Below are 16,775 nucleotides of genomic sequence, written 5' to 3' on the forward strand. Positions count from 1 at the left end.
TTGTCTGTAAAAATCTAGCCACACTGAAGTGATGGTGGTTTTACTTTTGGCTCTACTAGGATCAGAATTTAATCTCATATTTTGTTAAAAATAATGCAAAGCAAACATTCTGAAGCCTAGTAGTACTCAAATTCCAAACTGTGTGCCTGGATGCTGCTAACTCCATTTCTGCCATGTGAGCTCTCATCTCTGTTATGCCATTAGCAAAAATTAGTGAACTAAAGAGTGTTCAAGGGCCAGAGTAACCAGAAGCAGTTTTTCTTTTCTGCTCCTGAGTTCTGTATCTTATAACTTAACCCTCATGCTAGTCAGATGTGAAAATTATTTAGCTTGGCTAGAACAATAATTAGCCTGCAGATTGTTAGCTAAATACAAAGATGGAGAGGTTAAACTATTTACTGCAGGTCTTAGTAAAAATGCTTAACAGCAAAAATTACGTTTTTTGTATCCTTAGTGATAGTGATTGTCCTTATAGAGCTATGGAGGAAAATCCTGTTGGTATGATTTGATTCATTCTTGCTGAAAATTGGTGAAGGTATATGGACATTGTGCTCCAATGATTCCAAGGTCTCATGGGTCTAATGCTTTAGCAATATAAATAAAAAAGTGTGTATTGTTTTGAGCTGCACAGGTGTTGCACGCAGCACTTTTACAAAGAGCATTAAAAAAAGACCCTACCACACTCTCTGCAAGGTAGCTGGCTCCTCCAATATCAATGATAAGTAGAGCAGAATAAAAACAGAGTAAACATAGGTATGTGACCTACAGTTTCACAGACTGTTTCATGTCTATGTAAGTGGAAAGGGTATCAGCTTTTTAATTTACTGTGTTTTCAATCAAGTAAAAGGTTTTACCCTCTTTCTCTGTGCCCTTTTCTTTGCAAATGAATTGCTGTAGACAACTGTATTTCACACCTCAGGTTAAGCCTGGAGTTTCTAGGTTGATTTATTACTCTAATAAATATTTCACAGCTTAGTTGCATTGTTATTTAGGATGTACCCTCTTAATCAAATTCTAATCTTTTGCTTAAAATGGAGCATTAAATTTGTAGAGTAGGGAACTTGGACACACTGGATGGATAAAGGCTTTAATGAAAAGTGCCTTCTTATGGTTTTCTTCTTTTGTTGAATTTCTGCTGAGGTAGTCCAGTCTCAGCATCTTAATAGGTTTTTACTCTTTAGGATTGCAAGCAGTTGTGGCATTTCCAAGCCTGTTTCCTGGCTGGTGGCCTGCAGGCTGCTGTAAGGGATTTAAGTGGTCATTATGACTTGGTAAATGTTTCAGGCTCTTAGGGTTTGCCTCAGAAAAAGAGGGTGATGTTGGCTAATGTGGGTGCCTTTCTTGCCTCGACAGCACTTTCTTTTAAAAGAAAATAAAAATAACTTGAAGTTCGTGTGAAACGGCATTGTTGGGTTTTAGTTCACACTTAGATTTTTTAATTTAGTTTTTTTTTTCCTGAAACATAAAGCTTTCAGATTTTCCAAGTGCTGACTGCTTGGTGTGTGTAATATCTTCACTTTGACTCCTTCCCAAAAGTGTGTGTGTATTATGAAGTTTTTAAACTAATTAAGGAAAATTACTGATGGTTAAAAACAAAGTTTCCTATCTGTTCAGTGGTTAGCAAAGCAGGGATCTTGATTACATCAGTAAAGGTTCCTAAAATGACAGGGCCCACCTGCACAGTGAGTGCAGTTCCTCCTCAAGTGTAACTGGTGCAGTTTGCCCCTGCTGAGATTTGCTGGGAAATCCTGAGGTCACAAAGCTCACCTGAAGACGTCTGTTTTGTCTTTGCTCTCCCAACAGGTGTGTCATCTTTGAGCATCCAGTTTGCCAAACTTCCAAAGGGACTGAAGCATTTAAATTTATCTAAAACCTCCTTGTCACCTAAAGGTAGGTTTTATAAATATGCCTCTTTTTCTCCTCTAAAACTTTCAGACTTATATAAAAAGAATACTTTTTCTTAACAGATTATAAAATGATTCATTTTGTTCATTATTTACATGTACTTTCTCAACAGTGCAGCTGCCTTTTTTGCAGTCATGGGTTGCTGAACCCTGGACTGGGCTCTGAGTACCCTTCAGCACGTTGATAAACTCAGACTTGCTTCTGTAAGGGTTAAGTTTGAACCTGTATTATAAAGGAAGACTGAAATTAGGATTGACATGAAAGATATGTTTCATATGCACTTCAAAAAAATGTCTGAAGCAAAAATATGTAGGGAAATTTCCAAATGTTTTGTACACAGTTATATTATGAAACCAAGCGCTGCTGAGTGACTTGGTCTGACGCAAGACTTCTTTGTTTTATAATTTACAAATTTCTCATTTGGTATTGTAATTGAAATGGTTGTATATTTTAGAAGCAATAACAGCAGCAAAACAGAAGCCAGAAGCTTTCAGGATTTTTTACATTTGTGTTTTACAAATAATAGGAGCAGTGACCTCTCACACGGTAAGAGGCACAAACCCGGGGTCCCCTGTGTAGGTAATGGGTGTTAAAAATAGAAAAACCACACTGACATTATGGCTGCTTTTTTTTAGTTGCTGATGACCTGGAAAAGATGATTGAGTTAACAGTATGAAGGACATCAGCTGATAACAGAAACCATGTCCTTTTATCCTGTTTATTATTGCTCTGTGAAGTGCAGATTCTGTATTCTGCTTAGCTTCAAGGATTAACCTGGGGAAATATGGGTGGGGTAAAGGACTTTTTGTTGCTTTATTATGAGTGCCTATGTAGGGGAATACAGTATGGGTAAATGAAGGTGGTATAGCAGGTAATCTTATCCCCCAATGAGTTGCAGCTGGACCAATTACTAAAGATTAGAGCAGGCCTGATGTTAACAGGCCACACCTGTAGCTGATAAGAACAAGTGGTATAAAAAACTGGATTGGTGGGATCTGGAGTAAGAGGGGTCAGATGGCTGCTGTAAGGATCAGGGATAGGCAGTGCATAGAGGAGGTACGAGGCTCTGGCAATAAGAAATCCTTGCACTATAATGATGTTAGAACTTGTGCTGTCTAAGGCAACATGCCTATGGCTCTTATTATGCTTACGTAAACAGTAAATCCTAACGTGAATTTATTCAATAATGATTTTCACTACAAATACTTTTATTGAACTCTGGGGGTGTTGTTTTCTACTGCTAACTCAATTTTTGGTGGCAGTTGGTTAAGACTCTTGACTAAAGTAACATGTACTCTTGAAATTAGATACTTGTGAATTTAACAAATATATGCAGTTCTGGTATGTTCATTCATTCTCTACTTTTCTTCATGTCAGCTGAATTATTTCAGCAAGTGATTGTGAGGTTTGAGGCGAGAGAACATTCTAGCAATATTTCCTTCTTCATAAAGAATAAATGCCAGCTTGATGAAGTTCACCCACACATCTCTTGTCAGTGAAAGTGAATTCTGAGGTTATTAAAAGAACCTGAAGGTTTTTAACATCCTTTTAAAAGATAATCTTTAAGCAAAAGCTGAAAATATTTTCCAGTATGTCTAATATGTCTAATACTGATGGCCTTCAGATGAACATGTTACCATTAATGTTGTCCCATGGAAGCTCCTCAGTATTTCTTAAAAATAGTATATGCCGTGTCTTAAAATGGGAATTCTTACAACCCTTAGGACCTGAAGCAACTCAGGTTGCTGCAAAGCTGTCAGTTCCTCTCTAACCTAAGAAGACAGTAATGATTTGGTTTTAACTTGGGAAACTATTTTGAACTTGTAATACTTTCTGTGGAGAAAGTCTAAAAGAGTCCCTGGATCTTGGTTTCAGTAGACTCCAAAGTGCATGTATTTTTTCCTCCAACCTTTTTTTTTCCCCCTTTATCTTTTTTTTAAATTTTTTAAGCTTTTTATAAATTCAGAACAAACCCTCACAGGTTTTGACCTTATTTTAAAAGTGCTTTCTATTTGAGATAAGTTTCTGAGATTGACAATGAAGTTCAGGTGGCAACTTCCCAGCTGATCTTTCTTCAAATATTGTATCTCAAAGTTCCTGAGAGCTATTAACAGTCTGAGCCTCCTGAGAGTGGTAAAAGAGCATAAAAGATTGTCTGCAAATGAAAGTGAGATTACTGTTCGAGTATAGCATGAGGTAGTGTGAAGTTCAAACATAAATTTATTGATTTGAAGATTCTGGCTAAATGGAAAATTCTAGTATAGTCATTCAAAGGTAAAGCTTGCTTTTCTGAGTCCAAGCCAGAGGCTAATTAAAAAAATCCCTAATTCACATTGTTTGCCTTCACTGGTGTGGCTGATTTTGAGCAGTTGGCCCTTTCAAATCATGAAACAAGCAGCAATATTATTAATTGTTTGCTAGCTCTTCTTCTCCCTCAAACTCAGATGCTGCTTCTGAATTCCCAGAATTGGTTCTTGATTGTACATGCTGAATTGCTGGTAGTTGAACCAGCTGGAACCCCAGCTGATAATTAGGTACCTTCGAGCAACCAGGACAAAATTGCATTTGTTCCTTCTTCTTGTGAATCCAAAGCTGTAATGTCAAATATTTAAACCAAGCTTTTAGATCTTCTGAAGTTTCAAAAAGTATTACTTTGTGGTTTACCTTTAGCAACAGGGTATAGATTCAACAGCACCATCTCAGGCTAAAAGAAAAATGATGCTGAGCAGAAAAGATTTGAGACTTGACAAAGGTGTTGTTGTGCTTTGATACTTTCCAGTTTCAAAAGCCTCCTGAAACCAGGAGCCATACTGCTAATATGGGAGACTTTGTTAATATTTGAAAGCTCAGAAAATTAAAGCCCTGACATCTGTATTTTTGTCTTCAGTAGCTTGCTGGCTGTTTCTTCCATGTCCTCACTGGCAAATCAGTTTCATAAGTTTTTAAGTGAAGACTGGATGTGTTTCATCCATTGACTGCCCATCGGATTTCACTGACTAACTTTGAGAAATTGTTGAATGTTGTGTAGTAGATCACTTGCCTTCTGTATAGCTTTGGCCAGGCACTTAAAAACAACCTGTTGCATCAACTAAAGGACACAGTGATGCTTATACATGTAAGAAAAACATGCTTGTAGTGCTTGAAAGGCAGCAAAGACCACCTACAACAAATTGATAAGTTGATGATAAGCTGCAGAGCCCTCAGATGAAATTTAGATTTAAAGGAATCAGAAATAGCCATTTCCTAATTTCTACTTTGAAAAGCTGAAAAGTTTCAATGGAAGAAAGCCCTGACTGGTTTGTTCCCAATGGGAGCTTTTTCATTTTAATGTGAAAAATATGTGTTTGTTCTGATAAGCAACCAAGAGTCTTTGTGCATCTCTTGGTACTTTTAATTAACTATTTTTATGGAATTACAGGCAAATACATGAATTATTTTTAATTTCTAGGTCTTGTCAGTTGCTTTTGAAGTTCCAGCAATTATAATTGTTAACGTACTTGGTCTTGCACAGATGCTTACATGCATTCCACAGATAGTTTTATTTAAATATAATTGTTTGTAGGAAGACAGTGGCTTAACATTATGGAGTAAACTGTGTTTTTAAAAGCTGTCTGAAAATGGATCTGGATACATCCTGGATCTGGGACATTTAACACGCTGTGGCTCCATCAGGGAAGTTGGGAGAGTGTGGTCCAGGGGGAACTGGGCATGTTTTGCCAGGGAAAGGTCTCATCTTGGAAGATCGCAGGGCTTTGGGACCCCGATGTGTTAAAAGTCTCTGTTTTAGCCCGTGTGCTCAAAGGATGAGTTGAAGCTCTTCAGTGCTCTGCCTGCCCCCAGGGCAGTGTTATCTTTATATACTAAAAACTACGTGTAACATGTTTACAATTATTTTCCAATACCTGTCACCTATGTTAGGCAGTGAGCTTCTACTCTAAACCAATCTAAAAGTGCCAACATCACCACTGAAGATGGAGGCAGAGAAGAAGAAGAAAAGCTAGACACCCAAGTCCCTCCATCTTGTCCCCAAAAACCCTTATACTAAAAAAATCCCAAAACCTACATTTACACCCTGTGATACCTTTATTATTACACTATTTAAATTGCTGTGGCTTTTAGGTCTTCATGTAAAGCTGGCAGTTTGCTCCACGGTTCATAAATGAACCCACTGGCATTCTGGGCTGTGTGCCAGGGTCTCTGAGCCCCCTGGTGGGATCCTGGCAACTCCAGACTCCCAAAGGGATGTCCTGAGTTCCGACAGTCTCCTACCTGCCTGGTGATGTGTGTTCCTCAGCTGCAGCGCAGCGATGGCAATAGGAGATCATTAAACATTTGCGCGTGTCTGCGTTCACTGAAATTGTGCGCTTGCAGGCTCTGGGCCAGTTCTGTGTGGAGCTGGCTCAGCTGAGTTGTGCCCTCTCTTTTGGCAGGGGTGAACAGCCTTTCCCAGTCACTGAGTGCCAACTCGCTGATCGCCAGCACGCTCGTCTATCTCGACCTCTCAGGGAACGCGCTCCGCGGAGATGATCTCTCAGTAAGCGCTTTCCTCTCGCCGGGAGATAATGAATGCGTGTGTTAATTGACGCTTGAGACACAGGCAATAACCTTTTGGTTTAGATCTTTTTTGGCCTTTGTTTCTGTGCAGTTTTAGTAGGGATAGACAATAACAGTTTTAGTTCTACTCTTTGGTATAAAGTCCGAGAACCGCCCCACACAACTAAAAAAAATCCACATAATTTTAATTTATGCCTTTAGTCTTTGGCTTATGCTGATACATAAGAAAAGTGCAAGGATGTAATTTTTTTTTCAGTGGACTTACCATTCTCTCTGAGTTCTGTTTGAAAGTAACAAAATGCCATTAAAAAGCCCTCATCATCTTTTTAATGACAAGAGTATTACAAATTTTTCATTGGAAGGTTGGAAGCAAATTATTTCTTTTGACTTGTAAAGAATTAATTTCTGTTTTTCAATATTTTTGTTTGTATAAAGGAATTTGTACACCTCCTTGACGTGTGCTGTTGAAACCCATGTTTCTTTGAAGAATGTAATTATTTTTTAAACTCCTTTGTTCAGTTTATCAATTGCCATGAGGGTGGAGTTCTATTTCCTCCATAATGAAATCCATTTACTCCTCAATTTTTATGTATTCACTTTTGACTGTTACATTTGCATTTCTCTCATCAAAACTTCTGTGCATGTGACTCTCAGGTTTTGAATTCTAGGTGTTGAACATCTAGAAGATGCAAAACTATGGTCAACCAATCTCATAATTTAAAGTGCAGTCAGAAATGACTTTATGGCTTATTCACATATCTTACTTGCAGATTCATCAGCATATTCAGGGAACTAGCCTTTTCAGACATGAGGTGAAAGGGTCAGAGGGACAACAGGGTTTTTAAAGGTGGCAAATAAATAGTTAAATGTAAGTAAAGACACACAGTGAATTACTCTGAGAGAATAACATAGTAAATAATGTAAAAACAAAAGGTAAAATAAAATGTAATAAATCTTTGGCAGGCAGTGTTTTAAAAAACCCAAGGTCTACCTACAATATTTTTAGAGAGAAATGCAGGAAGTTGGGCTTTTCTTAGCCTGTCAGAGGGATGGTTCAAAGATAAAAATTATTAATACTGAGGTCTCTTAATCTGTGGAATCAGTTTTCTAACAGGAGCAAGGAAATCCTGTTATTTAGCAATTAAAATAAACCCTAGGAAAGCACAGAAATTTTCAAAGTGAGGATCTCTCTTGCACTGTAGTTATAGGGCCTAAATGACCTATTTTTTGGGAAGATGGATCTATTTTAGAAATGTTAAGTGTGCGCTGTTTGGCTGGATTTCATGTGGAGTTGAGCTTTCCACTTTCCTCTGAATTAGGTCACACTTTTATCTTTCTGTGTTGCTCTCTGAGACTAAAAAGAGCCCAAAATGAAACAGTGTATAGTAAAAAGTTTTATGTATGCTAACATTTACATGATATATTCTAGGCAGTACTGAAGCCATCAATGTTAAAATCTTGTTACTGGTTCTGTATTCTCCCTTAAACATGTAATGTGCAGCTGACATTAAGAACTTACCATGGACTTCAGGTGCAAGTTAGTTGCTTTCCTCATGCTTAAGGAGTCTGGCTTTAACTTACAAACCAATTAGCCTTTCTGAAATGTGACAGCAATCTGAGTGACATCACAAATCTTTAATTAGCATCTTAATTAACTATCATCTGCTGTGAACATTAAATGCATTTACTCAAGACCTTTGCTTTAAGAGAAAAGTTGGGTAAGTGTAGTCTGAGCTCCATTTTCCCACTATTTAAAAAAAAAAAGCCTACAAATGTAAAACATGTTGTATGATTAGGTGAAGTTTCAGGTGATTTTATAGTAAAAGCCCAAAATGCAATGACAGGTAGTGATCCAGGGACAGTTGTCATAATGTAAAAATTAACATCTGTAATTCTTTCTGTCAAATAATTATAGAGCCTGTACAATTTTTTGGCCCAGCCAAATGCCCTTGTTCATCTGGATTTATCCAACACGGAGTGTGCACTAGATATGGTAAAGACCTTTTTTGTTGCTATTTCAATACCAAGGGAACATTCCCCACCTTCTAAGCCTAGGTAATTTTTTGGGTTAATATAAATTAAAATTATTTGCCTTGTTTTGAACCAGGTATGTGGAGCCCTCCTTCGTGGATGTCTTCAGCATCTAGCTGTCCTTAGCCTCTCAAGGACTCTGTTTTCTCACAGGTACAATTTAAATGTCACTACCCTCAACTCCTGCAATATTTTGATTTATAAATTTTTGCACTTATGTATCACCTTTCTTTTTAAGAATAAATCTAAGGTGTTTTTTATAAAGCCTTGGAAGTCTTGGTGCTCGATGAAGTAGGTACTACTTATTCAAAACAAAATATTTTCTTTACTTTTCTGCTCTTTGCTAAAGGTCTGTAAAGTAAGCTGCCTTGTCTAATATGTGTTTGTGTGATACTGATGCAGCAGAAAGTCTGTATATATCTTCTGTCTCTAAAGGGCAAAGCATCACACTTTGAAGTCTGGGTGACTTGATTCCTCTTTATATATGATTTTTAAAGTTTGTATTTTTCATGATTTGATGATGGTTACAAATGCTTTTTTTTTCTGTTTTGTCTTCTTCTGGGAGGAACTCCCTTCAAAAGTCTTTGAGATTGAACATTTACTTTTTAGAGTACTTGCATTGTAGGAAATATTAGATTCCATTTTCTTCAGATTGAAGCCTTGGGTCCTTATCAGAGATGACACCTAATTGATGCTAAGGTATCCTAGTATTGAGTAATTATTTCTAGTGGTGAAAAAGCAATTTCAGGGTTTTGTTCATGTCCTGTTTGATCTTCTGCTTGTGAGATGTAAGTATATTAACCAGATTGAAATGATCATTCTTTGTAGTTCACCAAACTGGAGGTAGATAGTAATGTCTTCTGTGCAGCAGTGCAGTTGAGAGGATTGTTTGTTGAATCAACATTTTGATGACATTATAATTCTAAGCTAATTGAGAGCCACTGATTACAGAACTGCCGAAGGCAGAGCAATTAAACTGTAAAAGATCATTACATTTCTGATGGCTTGCATTCACTATTTATTGGAATGAGGAGTGTCTAAATGCTACTTCTTAATGAATTTGTTTATTTGCAGAAAAGGAAAAGAAGTCCCTCCCTCCTTCAAACAGTTTTTCAGCAGCTCACTTGCTTTGATGCAGATTAACCTTTCAGGAACTAAACTCCCTCCTGAGCCTCTAAAGTAAGAATTTATTTCATTTTCTCCTGTGCCTAAAACCTAGTTTGCATTTTTGTTATATGAGTGCCTCATATTTAAAAGGAAGGGGAAAGAATTTTGCTTTCTTCTTTTTTCCCCCCATTGTACACTACTGATATCAGAAGAATGAGTTTTGTGGTCATCACACATTCATAATATGTTATTTCCGTCTCACAGTTGAGGCTATTAATCATATTTTTTGCTCTGGGAATGTCACAGTTGTTTAGCTTCTGTCAGCATTTTTTTGGGATAGGTTTCTTTCTTTGTGGCTTACGAACAAAACTGCTCCACAGTGAAATGGGATTAAAGGCTTGTGTGAGCACCATTCCTTGGGGACTGCATTATTGCAACAGCCATAATGAAACAGAACCTGTTGCAGTGTTTGGGAGGAGAAACCTACTGCACTGAGCTGTGCTCTCCTTTTGGGAGAGGGGACAATGGCAGGTGTTTCCAGGAGTGCTAAGTGAAGTGAGTCTTTTTGTTGTGTGTCATCCAGCCTATGACCAGCAGGTTCTGCAGGCTGAGGGAAATTGTGGAGCACTGTCACCCTTCTGGTGATGTGTCTGGATTTGAACTGTGTTGGAATTTTCAGACATGGAATTTTAAAGCGCTTTTTAAAGTCAAGAGAGGCCCAGATAGGCTACTCTGTGATTCTGGCAGAATACTAGTGTTTACTTGGCTTAATTAAAGAGAGGCCTCTTTTCAAAGTGTCATCTTCCTAACTAATACGTGTTAAAATACACATAACCTTATCTGTAGCAGACACCTAGACACATTCACTATTTATTTTGCAATCTTAATATGGATATAGGTGCATGGATGTCTCCTTGTATTTTTGGGAGCCTGTCTTCTGAGGGGAATGGGGAGTATCTAATGGACAGGAGATGTAGGATATAAAGAATAGTTACTGAGAATGAGATGGTAAGCTTTTGATACCCTCTGGAGTAAGCTAATGGAGGGAAGAGTGACAAGAGCAGCAGCAGGAAGAGAAGTGTATGTCATTCTGGAGTATTTTTTTCTTAAGGCAATTCAGTGTTGAAGAGGGCAGTACAATGTCACAGAATGGGTCAGATTGGGAGGGACCACAGTGGGTCATTGGGTCAACCCTCCCTGCTGAAGCTGGGTTATCCTGCAGCACATGGCACAGGATTGCATCCAGATAGTTCTTGAATATCTCCAGTGAGGGAGACTCCACAACATCTCTGGGCAGCCTGTTCCAGTGCTCGGTCAGCAGCACAGAAAAGAAGCTTTTCTTTGTGTTCAGGTGGAACCTCCTGTGCCTCAGTTTTTGCCTGTGGCCTCTTGTCTCATTGCTTGTCACCTCTGAGAAGAGCCTGATGGTTAAGTCAGGTGTTTGGGATTGAAAGCCATATTCAACTGCAGGAGCCATTTTAGCTCTGATCTTTCACTTTGTTCTGTGTGATGCTCTTGGCTGTTGTAGTGCTTGCTCAGACTTTGCAGGTATTAGGGAGGTGTGGTACAGATGTGTTTTCAAACAGAAGGTGATTTTTTTGAAACATAGTTGATTCTGATTAAGTTAGAGCTATTGATCCTATGGTGAAGGGCAGCAGGGAAGAAAAACAAGGATGGATGTGACTACTACAGAATACAGTATTGGTTTGACAGGAAAAAGAGAATACTATGGAACATTGAATATATCCCCAGAGATTAGGAAAGGTGAGAAGCACCAAACATTAAGGTTCATTAAGATTCTCTTCTTGTCATATTGAGTATCTTTTATGGTATGAGGAATGGGAGCAGGTGAGTGCTGTACAATTGCCTGTGCTCATGAAAGATATTATTATGTTAATTTATCCCAAAAACTTGGGACCCTTTGCCTGCCAGCTGAGCAGCAAATGGTATCTTCATAGTCCTTTTCAGTCAAAATATGCATTAGCAAAAAACTGCTTCTGGTAACGTTTAAGAGAATCTCAATTTGACTGAGTTGGGTTGGAGGGAGTTACTTGCCTGACTGGTGTTGGTGGAAGTAAAGAGGCAGTGATGGGGAGTATAGGATGAGCTGAGAGCAGAAAGCTCTTTCACTAGCTCAGAAAGCTCCAAGGATGGGGGCATCTTTGCAAAGTCTAGCTGGACATAAATAGTCTCAAAGCATCCATGCCACTCTCAGCTGTCTGGTATTTTGGCCTGGACTGCTTTTGTTCTGGTGACAGCATTCACCTCTGCCTAGGAAGTAGGACAGAAGCTTTCAGTACTTTTTGGCAGTTTCTGTGATGTGCTTTTTCTCTGAAAAATTTTTCACTCAGTTTAAGCTGAGTGTGTCACAACACTACAGAGGACTTTGATCTGCAGGACACCTTGCTGTACCTCTCAAACCCTACATAGCTTGAGTGATCCACTTCAAAAATGTCCCATGGAAGTTAATCTGGTGTTAAAAGGACTGAGGATGTGTATTGTGGGACAGCTGCTTGGCCCTTTGTTCTTAACTGCAAGAATTACAAACCTTCTCTGGAACCATCAAGATCACAGTGGTGGTTAAACACAAGAAGACAGAAACACTTTTTTCAGGCAGGAAATTGTCATTGCCAAGACTGCAAGAGCACATGAGAGATGGCTCCAGGAAGAAAAAATTTTAAAACTATGGTGTATCATAATAGTACTTTCCTGGCATCATTCATCAGCATGTGTCAAAAAGCTTTTGGAGCTGAAGCTGTCCAGTGACAAAAGACAAGTTCCTGGTTTGTGTCCATGAACCAGAGGTCGCCAAACTGAATGTGTGATTCAAGATCAATCCTTCCTAGAGAAAAAAAGAGATAGATAAAATGAAGGTACCTGGCATTCTGAGTTCCAAATTCCCCTAATTAATTGTTAGTTGGTTTCTTTGTAGGCTTCCTTTAGCTCTACAGCTGTGGTATGTTTAACTGTGTGTGCTAGCTCAGTGAGTTTAAAGATACTGGTTAATCAGTGCAGTCTGTGAAGGACATGAACTTGCTTGGACAGCGTGAATCAAGCCTTTCAGGGACTAGGTTTGCTGATAAAGCTGTACTATGAGGATGCCACGTGGTGGGTGGAGAGGGGGTGTATATATACCTTGTACATAGGTAATATAGTTAATGTTCCATTTGCAGCTCACTCCTTTTTTCACCATTTTTTAACAGAGGCAGTTTGTACTCATGTCCTTGTTGAAGTGTAAGTTGGCATTTTTGTTGAATTTTACAGACATTGCCAAAAACTGTATTTTGATCTGTCAGTGCTGTAACAAGACAAGTTTCTGATATGCTTCTCATGCAAATGCTAATTACAAGGCCACTTCTTGCATTCTGCATCATGCACAGTTGATAAGACCTCTCCATGTGTTGCCATGTGTGTGATTTAAACATAGTGGCCAAGTGTAAGTATGGGATGTCTGGCTTCAGGCCCTTTGAAGGCTGGTGATTTTTTCATGACAAAGAATTGAGAAATAAAGAGATTTTCTTACAGTGAATTTTTAGGGAAGAGGTTAGGGGAAAAAAAACCTTTCTTTTTCTTCCTGTGAAAAGTGTACAACTGAAGCAGCACTATGTGTCTTTTTTTTAATCTGCGCTTCTTTTATGCTTGCACTGTAATTTTTTATTTCCTGGAAATGCTTTGGAAGCTCTTTGCAAACTTACCATCAGCCAGACTGACTGAATAAAAAACATGTCTGGGTAAGAAAGATAGACAAGATCATCTAAAAATTTGTGAGAACTGCTGTACAACTTTCACTTCTCTCCCCACCCCCTTGCCCCCCTCATATATTAATAGCTTAAGTAAATAAGCAGAAGACATCTGCCTTTTTTAATAGGGAAGGTCTGATTATACCTGCAGGAGAGAAGACATAAATAGGTTTAAATGAAAACCTGCCCAAGGCACCCACATTGCAAATGTAGCTTTGACACACTACGTGCATAGCAAGTGTGTAGACAAATGGCTCATCAGAAGGGGTTGGTTTTTTTCTCCATGCATCAGTCACTTGGTTAGCTGCTTTTGGCTGAAATGAAGTTGGAGAAGGAAGTCCTTCTGTTTCTCTGGTGAATTATTAATTCAAAGCTGCATCTATTCTGAAAATATTAGAAGGTATACGCAGATTTTGTTTGTTCCTTGTCTGTTACACATACTGTTGTGCTTTCTGATTTGACAGTATTAATGTAAGTGTGATATTAACACTAACTTTTAGATGTGGAAACAAACTTCTGTGAGACTTTAAAAGTGGATTTATGAAAACCATAATTAGTCGTTACTTCTCACATCTGCCAATCTGCATGAAGGCAAAGGATACCATGGCATAGGAATATCATTTTGAAATCTGTAAATACTTGTTGGGTTGTGGACATGGAGAATTTTGTGATACTGGAAAATGCTCCAGCCTTTGAGTGTTACAGGCATTGTGCCTGACCGAAATGGATGGCTGCATGGCATCTTGTGTATTTTAAAAACTTTATTCTTTCCTAGATTTTTTGGAAAATCTGAGAGTTTCTACGGCTGGATGACAGAACACTCCAGTTATAACCATTTGGTGTTCTTTGAAAGCAAATGTTGAAGAAAATTCATCTCTGATGAATGTTATTAAATGTTGATGGTGCATTAGCTTTAGAGTTTCTTCATTAGCCTTGCATCCCTGCAGTTTTTGAAGCTCCTGGAGTGTTCTGAGTGTGGCAAGCTTGTGCTGCCATTGTCATTTAAGAAGTAACTGCTCAGCTGGTGTTGTTTTGAAATCAATCTTTGCATTATAGGTGTATTAACTTAGATGATGATGTAAAGCTGCCCTTTATCTTTTTAAAATGGTTCTAAAATTGATCTTTTTCAGAGCGCTTTTATTAGGCCTGGCTTGCAATCACAATCTGAAGGAGGTGTCTTTAGACCTCAGTAGCTGTGAGGTAAGGAATGTTTATCAGGATGTGTTCAAAATGTGCATTGATGAGGTTTTAGAGCTCCTGTGAAATCCACTGGGCAAGATATTCTTCCTCTGTAGTCAAAAGTTGTGGGAAAGGTGAGAAGCAGTTATGGTAAAAGTTAGGATGTGTGTTACAGCATCCTAAATAACGAGCACAGAGGTTCAAAGCACCTGGTTAGCAAAAGCTCCTTGCAGTGCAGCTGTACTACACACTGAGCCAGCCTGTTGGATGTCTGGCAGCTTCTGCTCTCTGGTGGTGTGATTAGCAGCAGGATTTTCCAAGGTGCCCAAATGTGACCGGCTCTGAGGAAGCTGCATGCCCTGAAGGCATGTCTGTGGTTCAGTTGTCTTCCTTCAGAACCGACGGCATGCTTCCTCTTCTGCAGGTTGGCTTTTTAACCTTGGGAGAAATTCTATTTTCCTAATCAATTAATCAGTTCAAGCCAATAAGGAACTTTGGTAAAAGTTACTAACATAAGAAGCACTGTAAAAGTGGCCTCAAGAATAAGTAAGAACAATTGTGGCAACTGGTTTGCCTTATCTCATTTCCTCTTGTTTCCCTGTGCTTTGCTGTGCACTGTTTCCAAGGATTGCCCATACTCTTGCAGGGTGGCTCCTTCGTGGTTAGAGCAGAATTAGAAAAGATCAGACACAACCCTGGGAAGCCCCTTGAGGCAAAGTCATTTTGTAGAGAACTGTGTGGTGGATTCTTGCCAAAACCAACACGAACCAGTTTAGTCTAGGGCCTTCTCTCACTTCCCCAGTTTTTAGGCTGCAAAGAAAGCCTGCCATTTGTTAGATATTTCCAAGGCCATCTGAGTGTTAACTGTTCTAGAAGTGCCTGCAGATACAGTGGTTTCCCTTTAAGTAGAAAATATGCAATATTGATAACTGTGTTGAAGTGCAGTAATCCTTGCCTTTAGGTTTGTGGTGAATTGCTTTTGAAATGTGTACAGATTTCCTTATAAAGAAAAAACCAAATAATTATGAATGCATATCATAGTTTCTGATATTTTAGACTTTTTGGAAAATGTTACTACTTTGAAGAGCGTTACATGTAAATTCCAAATAGAAAAGCTTTCAAGTCCAGTATGTATGCTTCTGACTTCTGAATAAGGGGATCAGATGGATGATAATTTATATTTCAGAGGAAGGAAGGAAAAGGGAGGAGTAATTAAAGTAATAAAAATTAACTCCTATGATCATAGCCTTAAATGAATAAATCAATAAAACACAAATATAAGTAATGAGAGTATAAATTAGCATGTAAATCAAGAAGGGCTGACAGGAGAGAAGATATTACCCTTTCAGGAAATAACACCCAGGATGGGATGGGAAAGAGCTCTTCAAGGAGCAATGAGATTTATTGGACACTTGTGGTCTTGGCTGACTCTTGTGACAGAAAGGAAGGAATCCTGCCCAACTCAGTGTTGCCTTCCTGTAGCTGGTCCCTCCAAATTGACAGCACTTCCTTAGATCCTTCCCTTAACATTTTTTTTCCCATCACTGAGCTTTATCCATTCTCATGTGCTTTGGAAAGAAGTGATGCTTCCACCAGCAGGGAAGTTGGTGTGCCAGCAGCTGGGAGTGCTCTCAACAGGCCCAGCCCCTCAGGATCCTGCTCCACCTCTCCCTGACCCTCTGGGGTCTGGGCAGGGTAATCTACCTGGGCAGGAAAGAGAGTGGTGGGAAGCTTGGAGCCAGGCACCACTACTCCCAGTTCCTGCAAGCACACTCTCCTAGGGGGCTATAAAGCTGATGCTTCAGCTTTGCCCTCTTCTTTCCTGCATCAGGCAAGCTGTACTCAAGTATGGAAGGATAAATCTGTGTTCCTTCCCTCTTCCACCATTTTTCATTTGCTCCCATAATTTTCTGGTATATTATCTCCAAGCTTAATCATTTTCTATTGCTTGTTTGGTTGTTTTTTTAAATTATTTTTTACTATGAAAATTACATTTTTATTTCTACCTGCTCAGCACTGATGTATTTCACTCTTTTCCCTTCTGCTTCCCTTAGCTTGGTCACTGTGTAAGTACCCTCCATGCTTTACCTTAATTGTTAAATCAGTAAGCAGCTTTGTTTGCCCTTCCCATATTAGTACCTCATAACTTTGAACACACTTGGCATTTTTAATTGTAGAAGGGTCATTCTTCATTTTCTGGTAAGAGCTTTTCTTTGTAGTCTCAGAAGTATGTCATATAGAAGGTGTTGCAGAGAGTCT

General features: G+C 38.8%; 1 protein-coding gene across 2 annotated transcripts in view; it reads left to right on the forward strand.

Annotated features, from left to right (window-relative positions):
• CARMIL1 (capping protein regulator and myosin 1 linker 1) overlaps positions 1-16,775 on the forward strand; it is a 189,093-nt gene that overhangs the window by 101,529 nt on the left and 70,789 nt on the right. For both annotated transcript variants that reach the window (XM_084207455.1, XM_084207456.1), the window contains exons 12-17: positions 1,804-1,890; positions 6,336-6,439; positions 8,375-8,452; positions 8,567-8,643; positions 9,565-9,669; positions 14,468-14,537. In XM_084207455.1, the coding sequence (XP_084063581.1) occupies positions 1,804-1,890; positions 6,336-6,439; positions 8,375-8,452; positions 8,567-8,643; positions 9,565-9,669; positions 14,468-14,537 (521 nt within the window). The remainder of the gene's footprint in view (positions 1-1,803; positions 1,891-6,335; positions 6,440-8,374; positions 8,453-8,566; positions 8,644-9,564; positions 9,670-14,467; positions 14,538-16,775) is intronic.

The sequence above is a fragment of the Fringilla coelebs genome, assembly GCF_963513975.1.
Source record: "Fringilla coelebs genome assembly, chromosome: 1".
NCBI lineage: Eukaryota > Metazoa > Chordata > Aves > Passeriformes > Fringillidae > Fringilla > Fringilla coelebs.